This window comes from Zosterops lateralis, assembly GCF_965231275.1.
Source record: "Zosterops lateralis genome assembly, chromosome: 9".
Taxonomy (NCBI): domain Eukaryota; kingdom Metazoa; phylum Chordata; class Aves; order Passeriformes; family Zosteropidae; genus Zosterops; species Zosterops lateralis.
In genome coordinates this window covers 10,452,914-10,475,285 of record NC_139769.1, presented here as the reverse complement: position 1 = coordinate 10,475,285, position 22,372 = coordinate 10,452,914, and the positions used below count along the sequence as shown (strand labels likewise).

Genomic DNA, 22,372 nt, shown 5'->3' with positions numbered 1-22,372 from the left:
AAGTCCGTCCTCCATCCTCTGCCTTACCTCCTGGTTTTGTACGTCCAGGTAGGGCAAAGGAGAATTCCCCAGAACCTAGCTGACTGTCAAGTGCCAATACCTGGCAGCAGCAGGGAAAAGAGCTGCACCCGTTAAGTGTTGTCCCCTCCTCTTCAACCCCTCCCTTTCCCCACATGGTTCTCAAAGAAGGGCACAGCAGGACACAGCCTCAGGAATATAAATCTCATTAAAATCTAGGATACTTAGAACTCTACACCAGGAGAGACACTGGCACAGGCAGCGCTGCCCAGAGACACTGGCACAGGCAGCGCTGCCCAGGGACGCGCGCGTTATTGCTAACAATTAGAGGTGAAGAGTAGCGGCGTGACTCGAGGGGCAGGGCACGGGCACCATGCGGGAACCTTCGCCCCTCGCCGCGGCACGACGGGGGGCTTGGGACAGGGAGCTGGAACATCCTGCTGGGGCTCGCTGCCCACCGCCTCCCGCCACCGTGCCGAGCTGTGCCGTGTCCCTGTGCCAGCCTTGGGGCTGCAACAAAGGGAGCACAGGGTGCTGGCTGGGAGGGGAGCAAATGGGGTAGGAAGGGTCTCATCCCATCCACCCCAAATCAAGAGCTCCAAGCCCTTTGGCTGGAGCTGGAAGACAGATTTAAAACTGCCCGGCCTTTGCCAGTGCATCCTGTCCCACTAATACTGGTTGGGGAGTGAGCATCCCCAGATGGCTCGGAGCGAGTGAGCTGGTGCAGCCCTTCGTGTCTCCGCTGGTACCTCTTGCTAAGCAGCAGCTGGGGGAGGCTGGTCCATCCTGCTCCCCCTTAGCACCATGGAGGGTCCTCCCCTGTCAGTGCTGGAGCTGCCAGGGAGAGCTGGACCTCATCCATGTCTGGTTACCCCCTGGCCAGGCTTAAGTACTCCCCAGCCTCCTGCCCCACTGTGGGGCAGGCAGCAGCACTGGGCTATGCCCATGCCGCTTGTGGCTGTGCCCAGCTTTGCAGGCGATGCCTGGCCACCCAGAAGGGCACCCACAGACCCCAGTGGGGCACAGGGTGGAGGGGTGCATGGAGGGGAGCATCCCAGCTCACTGCCTGCACAGCCCTGGCGTACCGTGCATATGTGCATGCCCACGTATGCCACATGTGTGCCCATGCTGTGTCTGTGAGGGACACACGTGTACACACGTGTGCTCTAAGTGCTTGTGTCTTGTACCATCAGATCCCCCTGCCAGTGCAAGCAACATGCTTGCCCCCCATCTCCCTGTGCTGGCCTGGTGCCTGGCAGCACCCCTGGGTATGATCACCTGTGAGAGCCAGTAGGCTCTGAGCCACAGTGTGTGTGCACCCAGGATGGGGGGGTCCCTGTAGTGTCAACCCCTGCCACGATGGCCTTGTGCACACACAGGCCACAGACAATCCTGGCATGCCCAACCCTGGTCTCACCCCATGTCCTCCCCCTGGGAAGGTCAGGAGGGTGCCCTATGGCAGGGCAGGCTGCCTGGCTTAGGGAAGGAGGGGTGGGAGCCTGGGAGCATCCCACCCCCCCCCCATCCTGTGCATACCCCCCAGGTCAAGGCCCCTGCAAAGTGCCTCTGGCTCCCGGCCCTCCCGGGGCTGTGCCCCCTCCTCTCTTGTCCCAGCGTCGAGCACAAAGGTTACCGTAAACACGAGGGTTAACGAATGCCACGGGGGCGGGGGCGGGAGGGGTTAACCGGCGAGGAGGTGGGGGGTCTCGGGGATGGGTGCTGAGAGCCCCCATGGTCCGGTGCGGCCCGGAGCCAGGCTCCGCCAGCGGAAGGTGCAAGAGGGGTTAGAGGGGGTGCGGAGATTGTGGGGGGTCACAGTCTGGAGTCCTGGCTGTGGGCGGAGCCATTGCTGCCCTGCACGGGGGATGCAGCCACTGCTTCATTCTGGCCCTTCTCTGGCTGCAGGGGCTGCACCTCCAGGTGGGACTCGGTGGAAGGGCTGAACACCGGGGCGTAGCGCCCGCTGCGGTGCTCTGGCAGCGCTGGGCCCCAGTCCTTGCTTGCCTTGGTAGCATTTTTCAAGCGCTAGAAAGGGAGAGGATGGAGACAACATTAGCACCCGCCATCCTCCCCTGCCCCAGTCTGCACCAATATGCCACCAGCTTCCAGGGGTGCACAGACATGTGGTGCCCCTATGCATGTTGGTGCACACAGCCACTGCTGACAGCTCCAGTGAGGTCAGGGACAGCCCTGATGGCAGCCCCAGGTGGGACGTAGATGAAAGGGTGTAGCCCCTGGCCACCTACCTCTAGCAGTGTGTCCCCCTCAGAACGGCACACTTTGTAGATGGCGTAGATAGGGATGCAGATGACGGAAGAGAGCGCCATGAGGAAGCCGATGCTGATGGCCCAGGCAGGGTAGACATACTCATTGTAGGAGATGGGCCGGTACTGGATCACTGTGAAGACCAGGATGAACTGGGAAGGGATATAGGCAGGATCAGCCAGTGGGGAACAGCCAGCTTTCTCTGTGCCCCCACAATTTCCCTGCTCTGCCCTTCCCCCCTCTCCTGAGCCCAGCACTCTCCAGGGAATGCCATGGTGAGCTCCTTACCCAGGTGAGCTCCTCACCCGCTCCTCCCACAGCCCAATGCCCCATGGTTGCAATGCTCACAAATATGATGGCAGGTGAGATGAAGCGCCAGCAGATCTGGAAGAAGAGTGGGGGAGGAAAGCCCAGCATCATCTCAATGTCCTTGAAGTAGTTGCGGTGCCCTGGGGAAAAAAGTGACCATCAGCCCTGGTGGTGACCTGAGCCCCCTCACTGCCCAGCCAGCTCCCAGCCCCAGCGCCATCCTGGCGGGACCTATGAGCCTCCCCAGGCTGCAGTTCCCAATTGGGCAACAGCCTCCCCACGTAGCACAGACCAAACTGCTGATTGGCCAGATACTGGGACAAACCCTTCCCCATTGGCTGGTTGGGTCAGCCCTACCATCCAATTGGCTGCAGGCAGCTGCACCTACCATAGATGTACATGATGGCCACACACATGATGCAGGAGATGACCACCAGGGAGAAGCTGGCAGCGTAGTTGTCCATTAGCAGGAGCCAGTAGATGCCAGCCTGGAAGACAGATGCATTGGCACAGCTGCCCCTGTGGTACCACTGCTGCTGGCAGAGCAACAGCACAGCCACACTGTGACTGTGCCAGCAACACACAGCTCAGATACCACCACCACAGCTGGCACGCCAATGCCTGATGCCAGAGTCAGCATGGAGACACTTAATTCTGGGTACTGTCCCCAGTGTTGGCGTGACAAGACCAGGCCCTTGCTGTCACTACCATCACAGTAGCAACGAAGTGGATGTGGTTGATGAAGGTGGCCATAGCAATGGCGCCCCATCACAACAGTCCCATAAGCACCTACCTGTGTGGTGAGCGGGACGCCAAGCAGGAAGCCAGCCACAGCCACTCCCAACGTTACAAAGGTCTTTTTGCGGATGATCCACTCGTTGCCCACCTCATCCACAATGGCCGTGACCAGAGTCTCCAGCAGGCAAAACTACATAGGGGGCAGAGGGGGCAGGATATCACCACCCTGGTCCCACCATGGCACCCCATTTGAACATGCTGTCCCCACCACGACCTACCTGTGTGCCCAGCCCCAGGAGGATGAGCATAAAGAAGAAGAGAATGGACCACAGTGGTGAGATGGGGAGCAAGGTGAGGGCCTCAGGGTAAGCGACAAAGGCCAGGCCCGGCCCATGGTCAGCCACTTTGGAGACATCCACACCCAGGTGTTTGGCCATGAAGCCCAGGATGGAGAAGATGACAAAACCAGCATACACGCTGGTAGCACAGTTGGTGATGCTGATGATGATGCTGTCCCTATGGGAAGAGGAGTCAGTATCAGCAGTGGATACGAGGGCAGGGGGAGGGCTGGGGGACTGTGGTCAGGCACTCACCGGTAGCAGTTGTTGTGGAATTTGTTGTAGGAGGCCATGGTGATGAGCCCGCCCCAGGCACAGCCCAGTGAATAGAAGATCTGTGAGGCCGCATCCCCCCACACCTGTGGCAGTGGGATGATCAATGCTGTGCCCCCAGCCCATCTCAGCCCTGGCTGCCCGCCACCCTTTGTCCTTGCTCACCTTGGCATTGAGGATCTTGTCCCACTGGGGTGTCAGGTAGTACATGATGCCGGTGACGGCTCCCTCCAGCGTGATGCCGCGCACGAAGAGGATGGTGAGCACCACATAGGGGAAGGTGGCCGTGAAATACACCACCTGTGGGGCAGCACCTCAGTGAGGTGGGGATAGGGGCAGGGGTGGGGACACAGGCAGGTGTGGCTAAGGGCTGGGGTTATGGGCCAGAGAGTGGAGTGATAGACCAGGAGGAGAGGGCATGGTCCAGAGAAGGGACTATCGTCAAGAAGATGGGACTATGGCCACGTGGAAGAAGCAGTGGCCAGAAGGGATGTCAGCCGGTCACAGCGGTATGGCCTTTCCCAGAGTGGGAGGAGCATACACAGAGGGCAGGAACAAAGAGGAGGAGCTGTGCCCAGAAGGGAGGGGGACATGTCTACAGTGGGAGGTTCATTCCCAGTAGGGGAGGGGCTATGCCTAGAGGGGACAGGGCCATCTCTCCTGAAGGCATGTCCACACCCATAGGGAGGGGCCTGGAGAGGGAGTACACAGGTACCTTCCCCGAGGATTTCACACCCTTGATGAGGCAGAGGAAGACTACGACCCAGGAGACACCAAGGCAGCCCAGGAGGGGCAGCCGCACCTCGCCCAGGTTCCCGATGTCATCCGACAGGTTCAGCACATACCTCCTGTATGGGGAGGGGGCAGCAGTGTCAGTGGGGCCCAACTATCATCACCTGCCCCATCCTTGACCCCAGGCCCTGGTACCTCCAGTACTCCTCGCTGGGGCTGGTGCGCTTCTGGGTGCTATTGAGGAGCTGGGTGATGTTGAGGGCAACACGGCTGGAGAGGTTGCTGTCCAGCACCCCCGCACAGTCAGGCGTGTTCCAGGGGTTGCTGCAGTACGTCCAGGGCAGCGTGTGCGTCATGGACACAAAGAAGTAGTAGAAGGCAATACAGATCACCACGTTGTAGTAGATCCCGATGTATGTGGACACCACCATCATCCCGTAGCCCACGCCTGGGAACAGCACCGGGGAGGGGTGAGCGGCAGGGTGCGGTGGCATGGCACGGCGCACAGCACCAGGGGTTGTGGCATGGGAGCAGCGGGCTGCATGCGATGCTGTCAGCAGCCTTGCACCTGGCTTTGGCACAGATGGGAGGAGCACTGTGCATGAGATCCTCTACTTCCAAACAAGCCTAGTGGTGCTGAGGGTCCCCATGGACACATGGCAATGCAAAAAAGCTGCAGGGCAAACCCTTGGGATCTACAGCCTGAGAGAACTGGATGGGGGTCACTCCTGGCTACAGTGATTTCAGGCCTGCAGTTATCTGGCGGCATGTGACAGGCCACATGAGCACAGGGAAGTGCATCCCAGGCTCAGCATGCCACTGTGCAGAGCACATAAGAGCGTGTGCATGGGCTGCTTGCACTCAGACATGACACTGTGGGCATGTCACCTGGCAGGCAGCCTGCAGGTGTGGGCCAGGGGAGCCAGCAGCATGGGAGCACACTGGTAAGCCAGGAAATGCACCTGCAGCAGGGTCCAGCCACGGCAGGGCAAGCATGTGGGCACGGCACCTGCTACCTATGGTCCAGGGAGACAACTGCAGAAGCATGCCCACAGCTGGACATGCCACAGTGTGCTCAGGGGACCTGAGTGGCCTCTGCAAGAATGATGTGCTAGGGACACATGTGTCATATGCAGAGACGTGTGGGTAATGCCTGCAGTGGATGCCAGCACAGGACGGGGGTTTGCGCAGGAAATGCGATGCGTGTGCACAGGGGCACGTGTAATGCGTGCAAGGGATGCCAGGCAGGCTGTGCAGGGCAGTGTAGCTGGGGTGGGCATGTGCACAGGGGACCAATGCAATGCAGACCATGATCCGTGTGCAGGACTGCACAAACTGCAGGTGCCTGCACCAGGCCATGTGGTGTGCCAGAGGTGTGCATGCACCCCATGGTGTGTTAGGGTCACACCAGCTGCCAGGCACTGTGACAGCAGGTGTGCCATGCTGGCCTGTGCCAGTACGGACAGGCAGCTCCTTACCTTTGAACATGGGGCTGACCCTCCAGACGCCAAGGCAGCCCTGGCTGGCAAACTGCCCAAAGGAGAGTTCCATGAAGAAGAGGGGGATGCCGCAGAACACGAGCATGATGAAGTAGGGGAACATGAAGGCACCTGGTGAGCAGGAAGCAGAGGGTGAGTGAGCAGTAATCCCAGGCACAGCTGTGGTTCCCATGCCCTCCACCACCCCAAGAAATACCATGCAGGGCTGGGGTGCACACCAGCACACCTGCCCAAAGGAACCCCACTCCCTCGGCCCCTTCACACCCACCTCCCCCATTGCGGTAGCAGAGGTATGGGAAGCGCCAGACGTTGCCAAGGCCCACGGCATAGCCCACGCTGGTCAGCACAAACTCGATCTGGTTGCCCCAGTTGCCACGCTTGACGCTCTTCTCCTGCTTGCCCTGCTCCCCAGGCACGGCGCCGTTCTGCAGAGAGATGTCATAGGATGTGTCAATTGGGGACCCCCCTGCTGGCCCTGTTGGAAGGGTGACAGCCGCCAAGTGGGACTGGGAGGTCCCCGGCATCCTTCCCCATCCTGCCCCCTGCCACACACAGGCAGTGCCAAGGAGGGGGAGGGCAGCACTGTCGGCCCCCCCCAGTCAATGGCTCTGCCCAGAGCTCGGCTGCAGCAAAGGGAGAGCCTGCAACTCATACAAAGCAGGTCCAGGCGCCAGAGCACAAAGGGGCCTCTGTTCTCATGCCCCCCCTACCCTGTGCCCAGCGAGAAAGGTCCTGCTGGGTGGCCACTGCCCACGACTTGAGGGGAAATTGTGGGACCCCTGGGTTGAAGCAGAAGCCCCTCTCAATGGGAAGTGAGGTATAGTAACTAGAGCTGGTAGGGGCCTGGGTACTCCCCTGGAAAAAGCACCCTGCTTCAGCCAGGTCCTGCCGCCAGCTCAGCACTAAGCAAGGGGACCATGCCTGGGGCAGCTCACAGGGGGTCCCATGCAGTTGGGACCCCTGTGTGGACAGCACCAGTTCCCAGTTGTTTCTCACTGGAGAGGACTGGGGGGGCAGGAGGGGGCAAGAAAGGGCGCTTTGTGCAGACTGCCACACAATGTGAGCTCACACCAAGGAGGACAACAAAGGAGATGAGTGCCTGTCACCCCAGCGGGATGGTACCCATCACCCCATGGCTCTGTCCCAGCACAGCTCTAGGGTCATACTAATGTCCTGCAAGGATGCTGTGGAGCTCTAGCAGGTAAGGCTTAGGGTAGATGGCATTTCACAATGCAGGGGTGTCCCAAGCCCTCCCCTCCCCACCTGAGGCCAGGTGATGGATAAATGCATGGGGTGAGGGTGCTGGTTGCCCATCCATAGTCCCACAGCACCCATACTCCTACAGGAGTAGCACAGGGTGCCAGCAGCCCTAGGAGGCTGTTGGAACTCCACAGTGCTGGTCTCACCACCAGGAACATCCCAGGGCCCATGCCCACCTCACGCCTCTCCTGCAGCTGCCCCCCTCTCCGTGTGCCCCCCACAACGGCTGACGGCGGCAGTGAGTGGGCCACAAATGGGAGCCATCACTTTGTATCTGCTCACGCCGGCGGGGCGCAGGCAGCAGGCGCGGTGCACCTAACCGTATCATTTGATTAGGGCCGGCACAGCCGGGACGTGATGCCCAGCGACTCCAGCGCTGCGCTGCCAAACAAAGCCATCTGCTGTGAGCGGGGCCCGCACGCGCCGCGGGCTGCGGGGGGGCTGCAGGACAGGGGCGAGGGGGGATCGGAGGGCACTTTGGGCAGGGCTATAGGGGCAACATACTGCCGTGCCCGGCCAGGGAACCGGAGTGCCCCCACCTGACCCTGTGAGCCAAGGGTCCATCAGAAACAAGCTCACAGCAGCTCCAGGTGCTGGGGGACCTCCCTTGGAGCAGAGGTTCTCTTTGCGGGGTGCTGTGCAAAAGCAGGACTCAGGCATCCCCAAAGCAGGGGACAGGACACTGGCAGTGTCCCCATGCCAGGGCACACTGCCCACTCGAGCAGACTGATCCCATCAGGAAGCCTCTGATTAAGCTGCTCGCACTAACGAGGCTCCTAATGAGCAGTACAGCCAGCAGGAGTGGGGGCAATGCTCCAGCCTCCCTGACAAAAGGGTCTGGTGAGGGGACCAGATACACTGGCACTGGCTCAGCCAGGATCCCTGGTGCCCACAAGAGACCTCATCCTGGTTCCAAGCCATCGCTCTGCTCAAGTGACCCTGGCTTCACTCCAAGCCTCTTGGAGCACCCCAAATTTGAGTTGCTTGGCATCAGTGCAATGAAACCACCAGGCCTGTGCTGCTCCCTCCTCTTTTCCCGCAGCACTGGGCTTTGGTGCACTTGTCCCCAATAAGGGAGCGGCCACATGTGTCCATGCATGCACAGGCGAGCACACGTGAGCAAACGCATGCTCACCCATCAGCTCGCTACAACCCCCCCTCCCCAAATCTAGGGAGGTCACCCTGTCCTTTACACTCATTAATCACCCTCCCAACCCCACATGGTAAAAGAAGGGGGTGGATAGAGAGAACCCAGACATCTGGGAAGATGAAACTCCCCCCTTTCCCTGCTGTGGGAAGGGGACAGAGCTGGAATGCAAAGGGAGAGCTGCCACCCAGCAACAGTGCAGTCTCTGGGGAGACCAGGTCCTGCTCCCAGGCCCCAGATTTTCCATGCATGTAATCCAACACAGCTTCAAAGGATGCCTGGCTTGACTGATAACTTCAGGGAGAAGGAAGAATGCCACGGGCACCCCAAATGTCTCCATAAGAGAAGTTCCAAAAGGGAATATCCAAAGCATCCCAAAAGGGGATGTTCCGGGTGCCCAGGGCATCCTTCCTCCCCCTTCCCCAGGGAACCTCCCATACACCACAGCCAAAACTTCCCCAGCCCAGCAAAGCAGGCATCATCCATCACCCTGCCTGGCACCAAAGTCTTTCTCATGCTAAGCAGCATCGCCTCACACAATGACAGCTTGGCTGGGGTGCCCGGATGCCCCCCACTTCCCTAAGGGGCCCTGATTTATGGCTGGTAAGCTTGTGATGGTGGCAGGGCCGATACTGGAAAGGGACATCCTCATAGGAGGCATCTCCAGCATGAACCCCCTCCTCTTTTTTCCTCCATTCAAACTGTCCACGTGGGGGTATGCCAGCCCAGAAGAGGCATTCAGTTGGGCACAAACCTTATCCAGCCCCCATGAACCAGTGAGGGACCTCAATTTCTCCATCCAACCTCCAACTCAGGGGCTGTCACAGCTGCTCCTGAAATGCCAGCAGAGGGTACCAGTACCCCTGATGTCATCAGCCTGATATCGTTGCTCATTGCCATAGCAATAGCAACAAGCTCATGGCTGTTTTAGGCAGGGGCTGCTGGAAAAGAGAAAAATACACTAGTAATATCATTTGCCACAATAGTGGCTCTTCAAGGGGGAGAAAGTGGGGTGCAGGATGTTGGAGGCAAATTAAGCCCAGCCTGAGGTGGGGGTCCCAAGGGATAGAGGGATAGGGTCACTTAGAGAGGGGGTATCCTAGATGTCCTTGCTGACAGGGCCCTATAATCAGGCCCTGCACTCCTTGTCCCTGGTACATGGGGTAATGAATCCACAAGTGTCATCCCTGCATCAGAGGTCGCTGTGCCCTGCGCATCCTGACTCTGTCAGCCTCACCAACATATTCTAACTCTCCCTACCCTCTCTCTGTGGTGCCTAGTCCCAGTGTGGGGGTAATGCAGTGATGAGGGGCACACCCAAACCCCAGGACCTCCCACAGGCGTATTACACAGCCTTCACCACCCCTCATTGCAGAAGGCTGTCCAGCCACAGTGACAGCCCTGAGCATGCTCTGTGGGCCACCAAGACTGCCCTGGGGTGCCTGGGGCAAATTTTGACATTGCTCACTGATGCCCATGAAAGGGAAGAGGGGAGGGGGGAGAAGGAGAATCTTTGCTATACTCTGCCCTTGCAGCACTGAGTTGCAACCTAGGTGCTGTGCAACTCTTCTGCAAAATTTGTAGATTCCAGGGACAACAAACACACAACTGCCAGGCAATCTCTTGTTGCTCCCAACACAACTGAGCCATGGAGGGGTTTGGTGCCACGCTCTGCCCTCCCTCCCTGGAGCACCCCACCACATCAATGGCTGGGGGGCACTTCTCCAGCATGCCATGGCACAAATCTACACCTGCAGCTCAGCCCTGCAGAGCCACCACCCCGAAGACAGTACAAAGGGTTTTGGAGACGCATGAGTGGTGGGGGGACAGCACTGGCATGGTCACCATTCCGCCTGGCCCGCCCCCCACTCTGCCCCCCAGACCCTGCTCTCACCTGCCCACTGACCTGCTGAGAGGGTCCGAGGGGGCCTGGCTGCTCGCAGCTGCCATCCGGGGGCCCAGGCTGGACGGCTCCGTGAGTCCCCAGCTTCATTGGCACCTCGGGCTCCGGCGCAGCAGCAGCCGCCCGCCCTCCCGCCTTCCCCCGCCCGCTGCCTCCAGCGCTTGGCACTGCTCTCCACTTGCCTCCCAGCCAGGCTCGGCCCCCTGTCGCCCGCCCCGATGCAGCACCAGCACCCCACCATGCCACCTGTCCTGGCACCATGCCTGCCTGGCCCACCCCGCAGGCACTGCCGTGCCTCTGCTACCCCCCACGAGCTGTACCCCCACGAGCCAGGTGCCCTCCCTGGCTCGTGTAGGCAGGGCAAGGCAGAGCAGGCTGCACAGCGGGCTCAGCCCTGTCCCACTTAATGAGGCCTCATTAGCGGGGTCCAGCTGCTCACAGCCCTGCACGCTCCAGTGGGCAGCGCTGCCCTCCCTGCGGGCACCGCTGCCCGTCTGGTCGGGGCCAGGAGCTGCTCTTGGAGCATAGCAGAAGATGACATTCCCTCAGAGCCCCCTATTTCCATGCCTCAACATCCTGAGCCCACACATGTATTCCTGCCCCTACACCCATCATCCACACGGCAGCTTAGCCTTGCATGCCCAATCCCAGCCCTGGGGGTTCAAGGGCTGCAGGAACAGGGCATGGCCCTGCTTGGGGATAGGGGCACAGGGACAAGCCTTTCTGCTGGCACATCCCCAGCCTTGTGCCATGCTACTTCACTCAACTATATTCACATCATACTATTGATGACATCATGGGGCCTCCATGGCAACACTTCCAAGGTCACTGCCCCAAGGGGGACCATCTGGCTGGCAGGAGGGCTGTGCCACGACCCCTTCACTGCCCAGGCACCCCACAGCCTCCCTGCTCACCCCTTTGCCAGCGCGAGGTGGGACCCTGGTGGGGTGGTGTGTCCCATAGGAGGCCAGGCAGAGGGTGCCCTGCAGCCAGGCTCAGGGTGCCCCAGCTGCTCCCAGCCCTGTGTCCCGGCTGGGGAGTGTGGCCAAGGCGCCAGCGACGCATGATGGTGCAGGGAGGGCGGGGGGACGGGCCAGCGCTTTCGGGCGACCATCTGGGGTCCGGGCAGCGGTGGCTGCGGGCGCACACGTGAACAGCACACGTGTACGGGGTGGGCGCTCAACCTCCCACACGCCAGCACGCAGTGCTTGTCCCTGTCCCCTCCTGCACCAGACACCCAGTAGCTTGGGATGCGTCCCACCCATGGGATGGCAGCACCCAACTGTGCCAACCAAGCCACCCCATGTTCTGCCAGCCCCAGTGATGCTAGCCAAGTTCGACCCTACATGCAGCCAGGCAGCTCTGTGCCCAGACAGGGCAAGGCAGAGTGGACACCTTGTGCGTATCCCTCCACGACTCAGTTCAGCTCAACACTTTGCCTGGGCCACCTGTGTGCCACCACCATGTCTTACCCTGGGCACACTGCACCCCCTTCCCCTTAGAGCAGCCTGAGCACAGCACAGCAGGACCCACTGCCCTGTCCTGAGGATGCCAGACCCTGTGCCAGCCTTGCCCTGTAGGAGCAAAGTGCTGCTTCCCCGGCAGCCTAGCCAGCAGACAGAGGGGACAGTCAGCTGCATGGAGGCACACTTCTAGAAACAAAGGGCCTGCAGTAGGACCCTTATCTACCCTGGCATTCTGGTCCCCAATCTGGCTAGCTGGTGGTACTGGGGCTGAACTAGAGAGAGAGAGGTGATAAGTGCATGGGGGGTGGTCCACAGGTCTTCCAGCCCCCTGACAGGGCTGCAGGGTGACTGGGGTAGGAATGATGCCCAGGGACCTGTCCCAGTGCCACTATCCCCTAGCTCAGTGCTTCCCAACAGGGCTGCCTTTCTCCGGCCCCATTCTACCAGGGCAGACATGATTCTCCCAGGGCGTTCAGGCAGAAAAATCCCCCGCCAGCCCCCCCATCACTGCCCCTTGGTATTCCGGGAAGGGCTCCCGCAGCCAAAAGCCACTTCCGCAGCTCCTGCCGCTGGTCAGAGGCATTGCGCTGCTGGGGGTGTCTGGAACAGGCAGGGACCCCCCAGACCTTACCCGGCCTGCAGTGCACTGGGGGCAGCACCCCTCTGTGTAGTCAGGGTGGTCTTGGATGACAGCAAAAACCTACCTGAGCTGGGCAAGCTGCAGCCAAAGACTGCCTGGCCGTGCCAGCAAGGCAGCCCTGGGAGTCAGGAGTCACTGGCAATGCTGGAGTCTGAACAAAGCACCCCAAGGACAACAAAACAAAATGTCCTTAAAGGCCTGGGAGGGAGAGGCAGTCAGACCCTCCCCTGTGGCTCACAGGGATCCCCTCTGCCCAGCTACACAGGGACTGATCCAGCCCCTGGAGCTGTCCTGCACTCCCTTGGGTATCTGCAGTCAGAGCATTTCTGGGGCTTGGGAGAAGTAGGGTGGGAATGGCCCCTCTCAACTACCTCCTGTTTTGGAGTAAGCATTCAGAGCTTCACAGGGGCACCCAAAAACACAGATCCCACAAAAGCAGTACACATCACCCTTGTTCTCCATGCCCCAGGTGACAGGTGGGGAAACTGAGGCACAGACACACATCACCCACCTACTGCCTCATCACCCCTGTCCCTCCTCAGGTGGGGCACAGCAGGCACTGTAAACTTGTTCAGCCCCAGGCACTGCACATAATGCTGGGCAGGGGTTGCATGGTGAGAGCCCGGCTGGACTGGAGGTGGTGGGGTTGGGAGCTGCACCTACAGGCAGGGATGAGAGGACAGCCAAGGACCAAACTTTACGAGGTCACTGGCAGGGCTCTGGAGGCAGGCCAAGAAGATTATGTTCTTTTCCCAGGGACTCAGGCAGCTCAGTAGTCAGAACCTGGCCCGCTACAGTTCCTCCTGGGGCTCACAGGATGCAGGAATGAGGATGCTTCAAGAGCAGCAATGCTTTCACAGAGACCTAACCTACTCTTCTCCCCACAGGCCCAATAGCAGAAATGCCCTCTGTAGGGTTATCCTTGCACCCTGCAAACAGGGGAGGCCCAGGAAGAGGTCTGAGAGCCAAGGCAGCCAACACAGCACGTGTCAGACCCTGTTGCATCTGACACCCTGGCACTAGGGTGGGCTGGTACTTCTGAGAAGCGGGTTAAAGATTTATGGGGAGTGGGTGGGCACTCCAGTGTCTGCTTCCCTGACATGGGTGTCAGGCTCAGCCCCCAGAGCAATGCTGACTGCTCTGGTCACAACAAGAAAACATCAACAGCACGGAGTCATGGCAAGCGCCATTTGCAGAAGTGTCCCCATGACAGACCCCTGACAGTGCCCAGATACATCCTCAGCACCTCCCTGTTACCAGCCCAGAGCTTCTCCAGAAGAAATTTGCTGTCCTATCCCGCCAGCTGCCATAGCCCCTTCTCTGTTGGGGGCAGGATGGGTGCTGGGCTCCCTGCTGCAGGCACAGCCGGCGAGGCCATGCTGGGACACACAAGTAGAGGAACTGCATGCACGCGGGCGCGCTGGAAGCACTTGCTGGAGCATGCCGCTCCCCTGGCTCTTGGCTTCCCAGGCAAACCCTGGCTCCCAGCCCTCCAGCTGGAGTGTGCAGCTATTTCAGGAAGCCCCCTAGGAAGGGGAGGGCTCGGTGACCGTGTCAATCTCAGCATTCAGCTCCTATCCTTTGGGAAAAAGGGAAAAAGGCAAGCCCAGCCTGGGGGCTCACCTGCCCAAGGCAGCACAGCAGCCTGTCACAGGAACCTGAGCTGCCACAAGCATGGGGCCATTGCAGCCTTCCAACAAAGACATGCAGTGGGCACACCCCACATCTGCCTGGAACACCAAAGCTACCTCTGGTGCAGGCAAGTGCACGGCAGCTCACAGCACACTGCAGCACACTGCTCGTGAGGATGGAAGGTCAGGCACTACACTGGTGCCCAGAGAAACCTTCTTCTGCCAGTCCACCATCCTACCAGCCCAGTCCCAGAGAGCCCACTAGGTGAAGGCAAGGAGAAGCACCCACAATCTATGCCCCGCTGGGGGCACCTGGCTTGAAGGAACACCTGCACCCTTTGCCAACAGCAGGCTGTACAGTTGCCTGCCTGCGGAGCTGGGGTGGGTGATAAAGCTGGGCAGAGCTCCTGAAAACAGGCGATAGCATCTCCAGGCACAACGAGACACCACACCCAAAGAGCCCCACAGGCAACATTGAGAGAGAGCATCAGCCCAAAAATCATCATGCTGGGAGAGCACTATGGTGCCACAATCCCAACTGGAAGTCCTGGGAGGGCACACAAAGTCCTGTGGGAGCCTCAGTGCCTTGCTCCCTGCGCCAGGTTCTCTGGGTCTCCAAGGCAGTGGTGCACACCAGCCCACCCCCCACACCCCTGTACTTACCAGCAACCCCTCGCTGCACTTATCGGCCATTCCTGGTGGCTGGAGGCTGGAGCACGGTGCCGGCTGCCCAGTGCAGGGTCCCTTGCCTGCCCACTCTCTCACACACAGCACCAGTACTAGTGTCCTTCAATCCACCGTCAGAGCAAGCTGGGCAGAAGGGAGAAGAGAGATGTGACTGATGGGGTGGGCACATCCCCACCCCAGGCCTCCCCCTCCCTCCAGGAACTGGGGGGCTGTGCCAGACAAGTCGTTCCCCTCTACCTGCCCGCTGGGTAGCAGGACTCCTGGTGGAGGACGCAGGGCCTGGGGCTGGGTGGGTTGGTGGCAGGATCTCTTCCTGCTGGCTCCCAGCCCCTGCAGCGTCTCTGAACCCCCTGGCACCCACACGAGCGGCGGCTCCCAGGTGTTTCCCAAGAAGCAGTTAAAGATTTACCCGGTGTGGACAGACGACCTTGCGGACAGCTGGCTGCTGGCCCCCCGGCAGGTGGGCGTCAGGGGCCGCGGGCAGGAGCAAGGGCCCCTTGAGCTCTCCCCCAGTGAGAGATGAAGCTGAAGTGGCTGCAGCACACGACAGCGCTGGGACTGGGCGCTGAGCGGGGCCAGTGCAGGGCTCAGCTGCCGCGCAGGACACAGATGGGAAACGATTGCCTTCTGCCCCGATGCATCGCATGCACGTGCAGCGCAGGGGGGCCGAGCCGCTGGGCTCTGCCGGGTGCCAGGTGCTGCTGGACAGTGCACGGGCACAGGCAGCTGTCTCCCTGGCCCTCACCCCTGCCCCAGCCTGGGGCTGCTGGAGGCCCCAGGGGAACACCACGGCCTGACCTCACTGGAAGGGACAGATGCTCTTGCAAAATCCCGGTTTGTCTGTGCAACAAGCACCGGTGTTTGCAAATCCTACACCAGTGCTCAGTACCCTTGCTGGCTGAAGAAGGACCCCTGACTTGCACCGAGGGTCCCTGACTACAACCAGCAGCAGTCAAACACTCCAGGGCCTATCCCCAGGTTGCCATGACTATGAAGCAATCAGCAGAAGACCTTAAGACATAAGGAAGGAGCATGGGCAGTATAGATAAGGGGCAGGAATTCACGGGCTGTGCTGTGAGCCCCCAGCCCCTCCAGCACAGACAGGCTGCTGCCAGCAGATACCGCAGATGCTGCACACCACTGCCAACGTCCTCCTCAGCAGTGGCTGCATTTCATGGGGAGCTGTCATCGCTGCTACAAGCCTCGCTCCTCGCATGGCACAGCGACCTCTCACAGGTGGGAGGTGCAGGCTCGGTTGCCAGACCTCCTCCCCATCACACACCTATCGCCAGCCAGCCAAAAGCTGCCCACCCTGCGGCCCTGAATTCACACCGGGAACTGATCCCGTGTCCTGGGAAGGGGGAGTGCCCAAGGGGCCGGACAGCTGCCACTCCCCTCGGAGTCTGCCAGGTGCTGATAAGCCTCCGTGAGCACCGTAGATGCCGCTGGCATTGGCTCCCACCCTGACAAGGACCGAGCACGAAGCCAGCGGTGGTGTAGCAATGGGACGGATTAAGGATGCCCGAGGCTACAGCATCTCCTGCCACAGCCCAGCAGGGACGAGGACGCAAAGCACCGGTGCCACGGGGTGGCTCTGCCACAGCTGTGGGATGCAATGACAGACCAGAGGGCAGCGCAGCTCGTACGGCACGGGTAGCACCCTAGAAACGGGGACACCTGGGCACCCCCAGGGGTTCCCGGACAAGATGTCACACCCGGGCGCGAGGAGGCAGCCCACAGCACCCAGCGCAAGGCCAGGGATGCCCGACTGAAGGATGGAGCCCCTGTCCCTTCCCGCCCGGCAGGCGGGCGGCCCGATGCACCGGTGCAGCCGCTGCCACCTGCGAGGCCATTTCATCCGCCAGCATCCACCGGGCCCACCGCAACCGGGGTTCCCCGGTGCCCAGGGGAGGCGGGCAGCGGTCCGCCCTGCCGCCGCCATGCTGCCCTCCGCCTGGCGGGGGCGGCTCCGGTGGCAGCGCCCGCCGCGACGCGCCCGCCGCCCGCTCCCCCCGCCACCGCCGCCGCCGCCGCCCGGTGCAGTACGGTGGCGGGGGGGGCCGGTTACATCAGCCGCCACGTGGTGGCTGCTCCGCCGCCCCGCCCCGGCACATGCCCGTGGAAAATTACCGCCAACCCCCCCGGCCCGGCACCGAGCCGGGCCGCCCCGGTGCCCGGCGCCCTCCCCCGGTGCGGCGGCGGCGGTCCCGCTCTGCGCGCCGCGCCCCCGCGCTCCCCGGGCACCGCCAGAGCAACAGATGCGGGACCGCCCCGCATCCCGCTATCCCGCTCTTCCGCTCCCGACATCGTCCTGACGGGTGCCCGCTCCGGTGCGGCCAACCCGTGTCCGCGACCCCGCCGCTCCGGAGGCCCTCGCCGCTCTGTCCCCTTCCCATCCCTCTTCGGCAGCCCACCCGCTCCTCCTCTCGTCCCATCCCCAGCGCTGCCACGGCCGCTGGACGGGCCGGGCACCCGGTGCCGGAGGAGGTGCGCGCCCCTTACCGTGCCCATGCCGACGCCCGGCCCCTCCCGCCGCGCCGGGTGGGCCCGCGGGGGCGCCGCTCCGCCGCGCCCAGCCCGCTGTCGGTGTCGGTGCCGGTGCTCCGCCAGGCCCGGAGCCGCCGCCGCCGGTGCCGCCGAGTTAATGAAAGTTTGGAGGTCGGTGGGGGCTGGCGCCGCCTCTCGCCCCCGCCCGCCGTGCTCCGCCCCCCGCTCCGCCGCGCTCCCCAGCGCCCCGCCTCGGCACCCGCACCGCGCCTCGCCGCACCGGGGGCACGGCGGGCACGGCGGAGGGCGAGAGCGCCCGCGGTACGGCGGGAACACGGGCTACCTATGGCACACACACACACACGCGCGTGGGCACACGGGTACACACGGCACGCACGGGCAAGCGGCACGCATGGGCACGCACGGATACGCTCCACACTTGGCATACTTGGGCATGCACATGGCATACTCGGCACGCATAGCCGCAGGTATCCCACATGCAGCCCACAGGTATGTGGACGTGGAGGGGCATATGCAGGCTTGCACAGGCATGTGGTACACGTGAACATGCGTGGGATGTATGGTCACACAGAGGCTCCCGCTGGACACACCTGCATGCCCACACACACACACATACACACACACCCCTGCACACACGTTTTCACACACAGAGGAGCCGCCACACGCAGCCTGCACACACTGCCAGGGCACAGTGCCACGGCAATCCCGGGCAGCGGGACGGCTGCAGGCTCCAGCCAAGATGCGTGAAGTCTCTCTGTCAGTTGTGCGTAGGAGCATTTTTGGATGTCTGTTGCACACGTGTGTGTCACACGCCTGTGTGTCAATGCCTGTGCTTGTTGGCACATGCACACGCACATGTACGCGTGCAAATCTCTACACTTATCCCCATGTGGTTAGGGCGTGTGTACACATGTAATTTTACATGTTTCCAGCCATATGCACACACATGTCTGGGGGCATCTACATGAGTGTGCAAACACTTATGCCCGTGTATATGTGTCTGTACATGTAAGGACACATATGTACACATGTACGGGTACATGGGCACACATGAACGTGTGTGTACACAGGGGTGCGTACACGTACTGATACATACGTACCCATAAATACTTGTGTGTGTGTATGTTTCCCTGTACCCATGCATTTGTGCACACGTGTGTGGGGGTGTGCAGCCAGTGCACGCCCCCACATCCCAGGCCAGATGTTTCCAGTAATGCATGATGAGTGCGCCAGGGGCCACCCCTTGCTTGGCCTCTCGCCGAGGCCTCTCTTCCCTCCCCTCTCCATCCCGACAGGCTTCCCACGTGCTGGGATATGTGCCTGCTCTCCAGCACCCTGCCCTGCTCCCTGAATTGCTTCCAGTTCCTGCACCTTGGGGCCTTGGCACTGCACCCTCCATCTCCAGGAAGGAGCTCTTTTGGAGAGCTTGGCAGGGGTGCAGCCCAGCACCCCAAGTGCAGCAACAGCACAGCCCTTCCCACAACCCACTGAGAATCCTTTCTGCCTCCACTGCCCTGCACACCATCCCAGGGCTGACCTCACAGTGATCCAGCCAACTTGAGAAACATCCCTTACCTGTCTCTCCAGGAATCCCTGCTGTCCCTGAGGGTTGCTGCCTGGTTAGTGAAATCCTCTGTGGGGATGGGGTAGAGGTGGGGGCAGTGATGGGTGGTGCCCCGGGTGTGTCTGTCCAGGCCCCACTGCAGCAGTCCCACCAGCCTGCTGGGCTGCAGGATGGGAGCACAGTCATGCACCGACACTCCTTTCGATTTGTAAATGTGGTAAAGCCAGAGTGAGAGCTCCCACAGTAGGAAGGGGAAGGCAGCAGCGAAACCCGCGGGTTCTTGGATCCTCCCACACCGTCCCAGCACTTACGCATGGCTGCTCTGCACAAGGAGCCAGGGTGCTCACTAGCACCCTCGCTCCCGGCTGCGTGTGGCCTCACGCTCCACCCTGCAGCCCAAATCCTGAACCCAGAACCTGAATCCAGCATCCCACACCCGGCTTCCTGAACCCAGCATTCCACACCCAGCGTCCTGTGTCAGAGCCAGAATGTGGCTGCAACCCACACCCTTGCCCCAGGATCTGAGCTTTGGAGAGGAGCTGCCAGATGTGGAGTTGCAGACTTGATCCTTAAGGGATGGATTTCCATGGATGAAACTCGTGTCTCAAACACCTTTCTTAGGATCTCTCTCACTTAGGATCTCTCTCACTTTCTAAGCATCTCCTCTGTGCACTCAATATGGGGAAAGAGGATGAGGGGCCCTGCAGCCCCAAGTGGGTCAGCAAGGGGTTGCTCCTTCTCCTCTGCAATCTCCAAGATGCTGCAGCATCTTCCAGCAACCTACACCTGTGTGCAAACACCTCCTTTCCCAGGAGCCTACCTGCTTTGTGCACCCATGGCTTTGGTCATAGTCCTACCACGCCATTCAGAACTTTCCTGGCCTCTCCTGTGCCCAGAGATGCATCAAGAGAAGAGGCCAAAGGTCATCTGTGGGGTGGGAGGCTGCAGTGCCAAAGGGGTTTAGGAGAGGTGCTCCAGCCTATACTTGTGCCTCCTTCAGCCCTATGTCCCCATTTGGTAGCAATCATCCCCGCATTCCCCATCTTGGAGCACTCATCTCTTTCTTTCCTCACTATCCCTCCCCTAGGCTGGCAGGTGTCACAATATCCCCCAAATCCTCGCATGGTGGTGGGGCCACAGCACCCCTACACCAGTGCCATTGAAATCTGTGAGGCTGGAAGCTTCCGCCTCTGTGAGCAGGTGCAACAGGCTCCTGGAGTCAGTGCCATCTCCGTGGGGGACATGGGTCAACATGCGGGTGGCACCGCTCCTAGGCAGCACAGCCTCTCCTCTCCTATCTCCACGGGTGCTGTTGCCTGGGAAACCATGGCCAAATGCGGGCAGGGATCCAGAGGGGTGAAGGGTGGGGAGGAAATGCCAGCTCCCAGCACCTGTGAGAGGGATGGGCTTGTTGAAATTAGCAGTCTCTGAAGATTTCCCGTGCACCAGGCCTGCAGCACGGGCTTGTGATAATCCCAAGTGGCTGAAGCCCTGACGTGGTCCAGGGCTTGTCTTTGAGTTCAGGCGTGCATCAAATGCAGCAGGACTTAATGCTGTCCCTGCTGTGTGGCTGACATAGAGGTTGGCTCTCCACCTCTCCAGATAGACCCTGAGGTTGTGTCCCGAGCACCTCCTGAGCACCATGAGCCCCAGGACTGCTGGATCTGGCTTTAAGGTCTCCCTACAGTGGGATGCTGCATGCAGAACTGGGGGCTCCTTTACCCACCCCTCCTGGAATGACAGCTCCAGTGCTTCTGTGTATCCTGGGATAGGAGGCAGGGGAAGGTTTAAGTTCAGCTTAGGCATGATGGACCAAAAAAAAAAAAATATTTTAAACAACCTTCTAAAAAAAATTCTTTTAAACAACCTTCTTGGAGGCAGCTTACATCTCCCTAGGCTCAGGTCAGCCCCAAAGGGCATTGGGCTGCCTGAGGAGCTGCAGAGACTGGAAGACCACACACTGTGGAGTGGCGGTCAACCCAGTCCCTCAAATTCCCACCAGTGCACTGGAGCCTGGAAAGGAAGTGAGCTGGTGGGGAACAACCTCTGCCTTCAGGATGGGAGGAATGGGGATAGAAGTCCCTACACAGGCTGGCTGTGCCTATTCTGAGGATTTCACAGCTGGGCCTGTATTATCAGGAAGAGTGCTGCAAGAGGAGCAGCAGAAGTGTCATAGAAGAGCCACCAGCTTGTTTTACCTCCTTCCAGCTTTCCCATCTTCCTTTTCTCCCTGGCATGTCATCTCCATCCTGCCTGACACGTGGGGAACTGAACTGTTCTATGACAGCATATCATCTCCTGCCCCAAAACACCCATGATAATATCAAAGCTCTTGGAAAGCCCTCCAAATTGTCCCTGATTTGCCAGCAATTTGAAGCCACCTCGTGAGAGCTGCCTTGCTTCCCAGGATAGATCTGGCATGTTTGCAGTGCTGTGAGGGCAATGCCATGCTCCTGCTCTGGCACCCCTCTGCATCCTGGGACCCCTGACCCTGCTGTGCCAGGGGCTGCCCCTCCCCCAGCCCTGCCCCAGGCTTTTCCCGTAGCTCACACCCTCTCCAGGCTTCCACTGAATCCCCACAGCCTGGGCGAGTGCCAAGACAGGCAAGTGACATCGGGAGGAAATGCCACAGGCATCATTGCTTGTGGTCACAGGAGCTGCATCCCCAGCAGACACAGCTCCTGGGGACTTTCCACTCCCGTGCCTGCATGCCTGCTAATGACCTAGGAAAATTCCCTCACAGAGTATCCAGACAGCCTGGGGAAAGCTCTGGCTTGGATGGGCAGCAAGGTGGGTGTGGATGCCCAGGGGACAGCAGCCACAGGCGTTGAAGCCAGGCCCCTACACTGCCCCATTGTGCCCTCCCTGCAGCTTTAGTGGCACACTCAGCACCCAGCTCACAACACAGAGCTTGTGTCTAATACCATGGTTAAGTGTGGCCAGTGGGGACAGTCTTGGATACAGACAAGGATTTCACTGCTGGCATCTCATACTTTGGCTTCAGGTCCAGAGGCTGTTATTCCTCCCTCTGCCCTGGTGGCACCTGTCTGGGAGGCACAGAGCCATCTGGATGGGTCCAGCATGACCCACCTCAGCCCTGCACTGGGCTGCCTCATCCTTGGAATGTGGCTCTCCCCTATGCATGGGGGGCAACAGGGTGCTGGATCCTTTGTGGGAAGCATGTCCTCTTCTCCGAGGGCAGCAGAGAGCATGACAGCTGGGGTGCCTTGGGCTGCCCAAAATAGCTGTCCCTTGTCCCCCACTGCCTGGCCGCTGGAAGCTATCCCATGACAGTGCCCCATGGACCTGGAGCCAGCTGGAAGTGATCACTGTAATGCTCAGCCTGCCACCCACGGGCTGCAGAGCACCCTGGGCTGGGACAAGCATCATCACA

General features: G+C 60.5%; 1 protein-coding gene across 1 annotated transcript; it reads right to left on the bottom strand.

Annotated features, from left to right (window-relative positions):
- Positions 1–234: 234 nt before the first annotated feature.
- Positions 235–17,546, bottom strand: SLC6A9 (solute carrier family 6 member 9). Its single transcript, XM_083867998.1, has 14 exons — positions 17,409–17,546; positions 14,883–15,029; positions 6,441–6,597; positions 6,152–6,283; positions 4,869–5,121; positions 4,657–4,789; positions 4,107–4,241; positions 3,924–4,027; positions 3,609–3,846; positions 3,386–3,520; positions 2,981–3,080; positions 2,632–2,732; positions 2,265–2,435; positions 235–2,043 (listed from the first exon to the last, which is right to left on the bottom strand). Exons 2-14 carry the CDS (start codon positions 14,910–14,912, stop codon positions 1,831–1,833), a joined length of 1,902 nt encoding a protein of 633 aa, XP_083724124.1. The 5' UTR covers positions 14,913–15,029; positions 17,409–17,546; the 3' UTR covers positions 235–1,830.
- Positions 17,547–22,372: the final 4,826 nt, after the last annotated feature.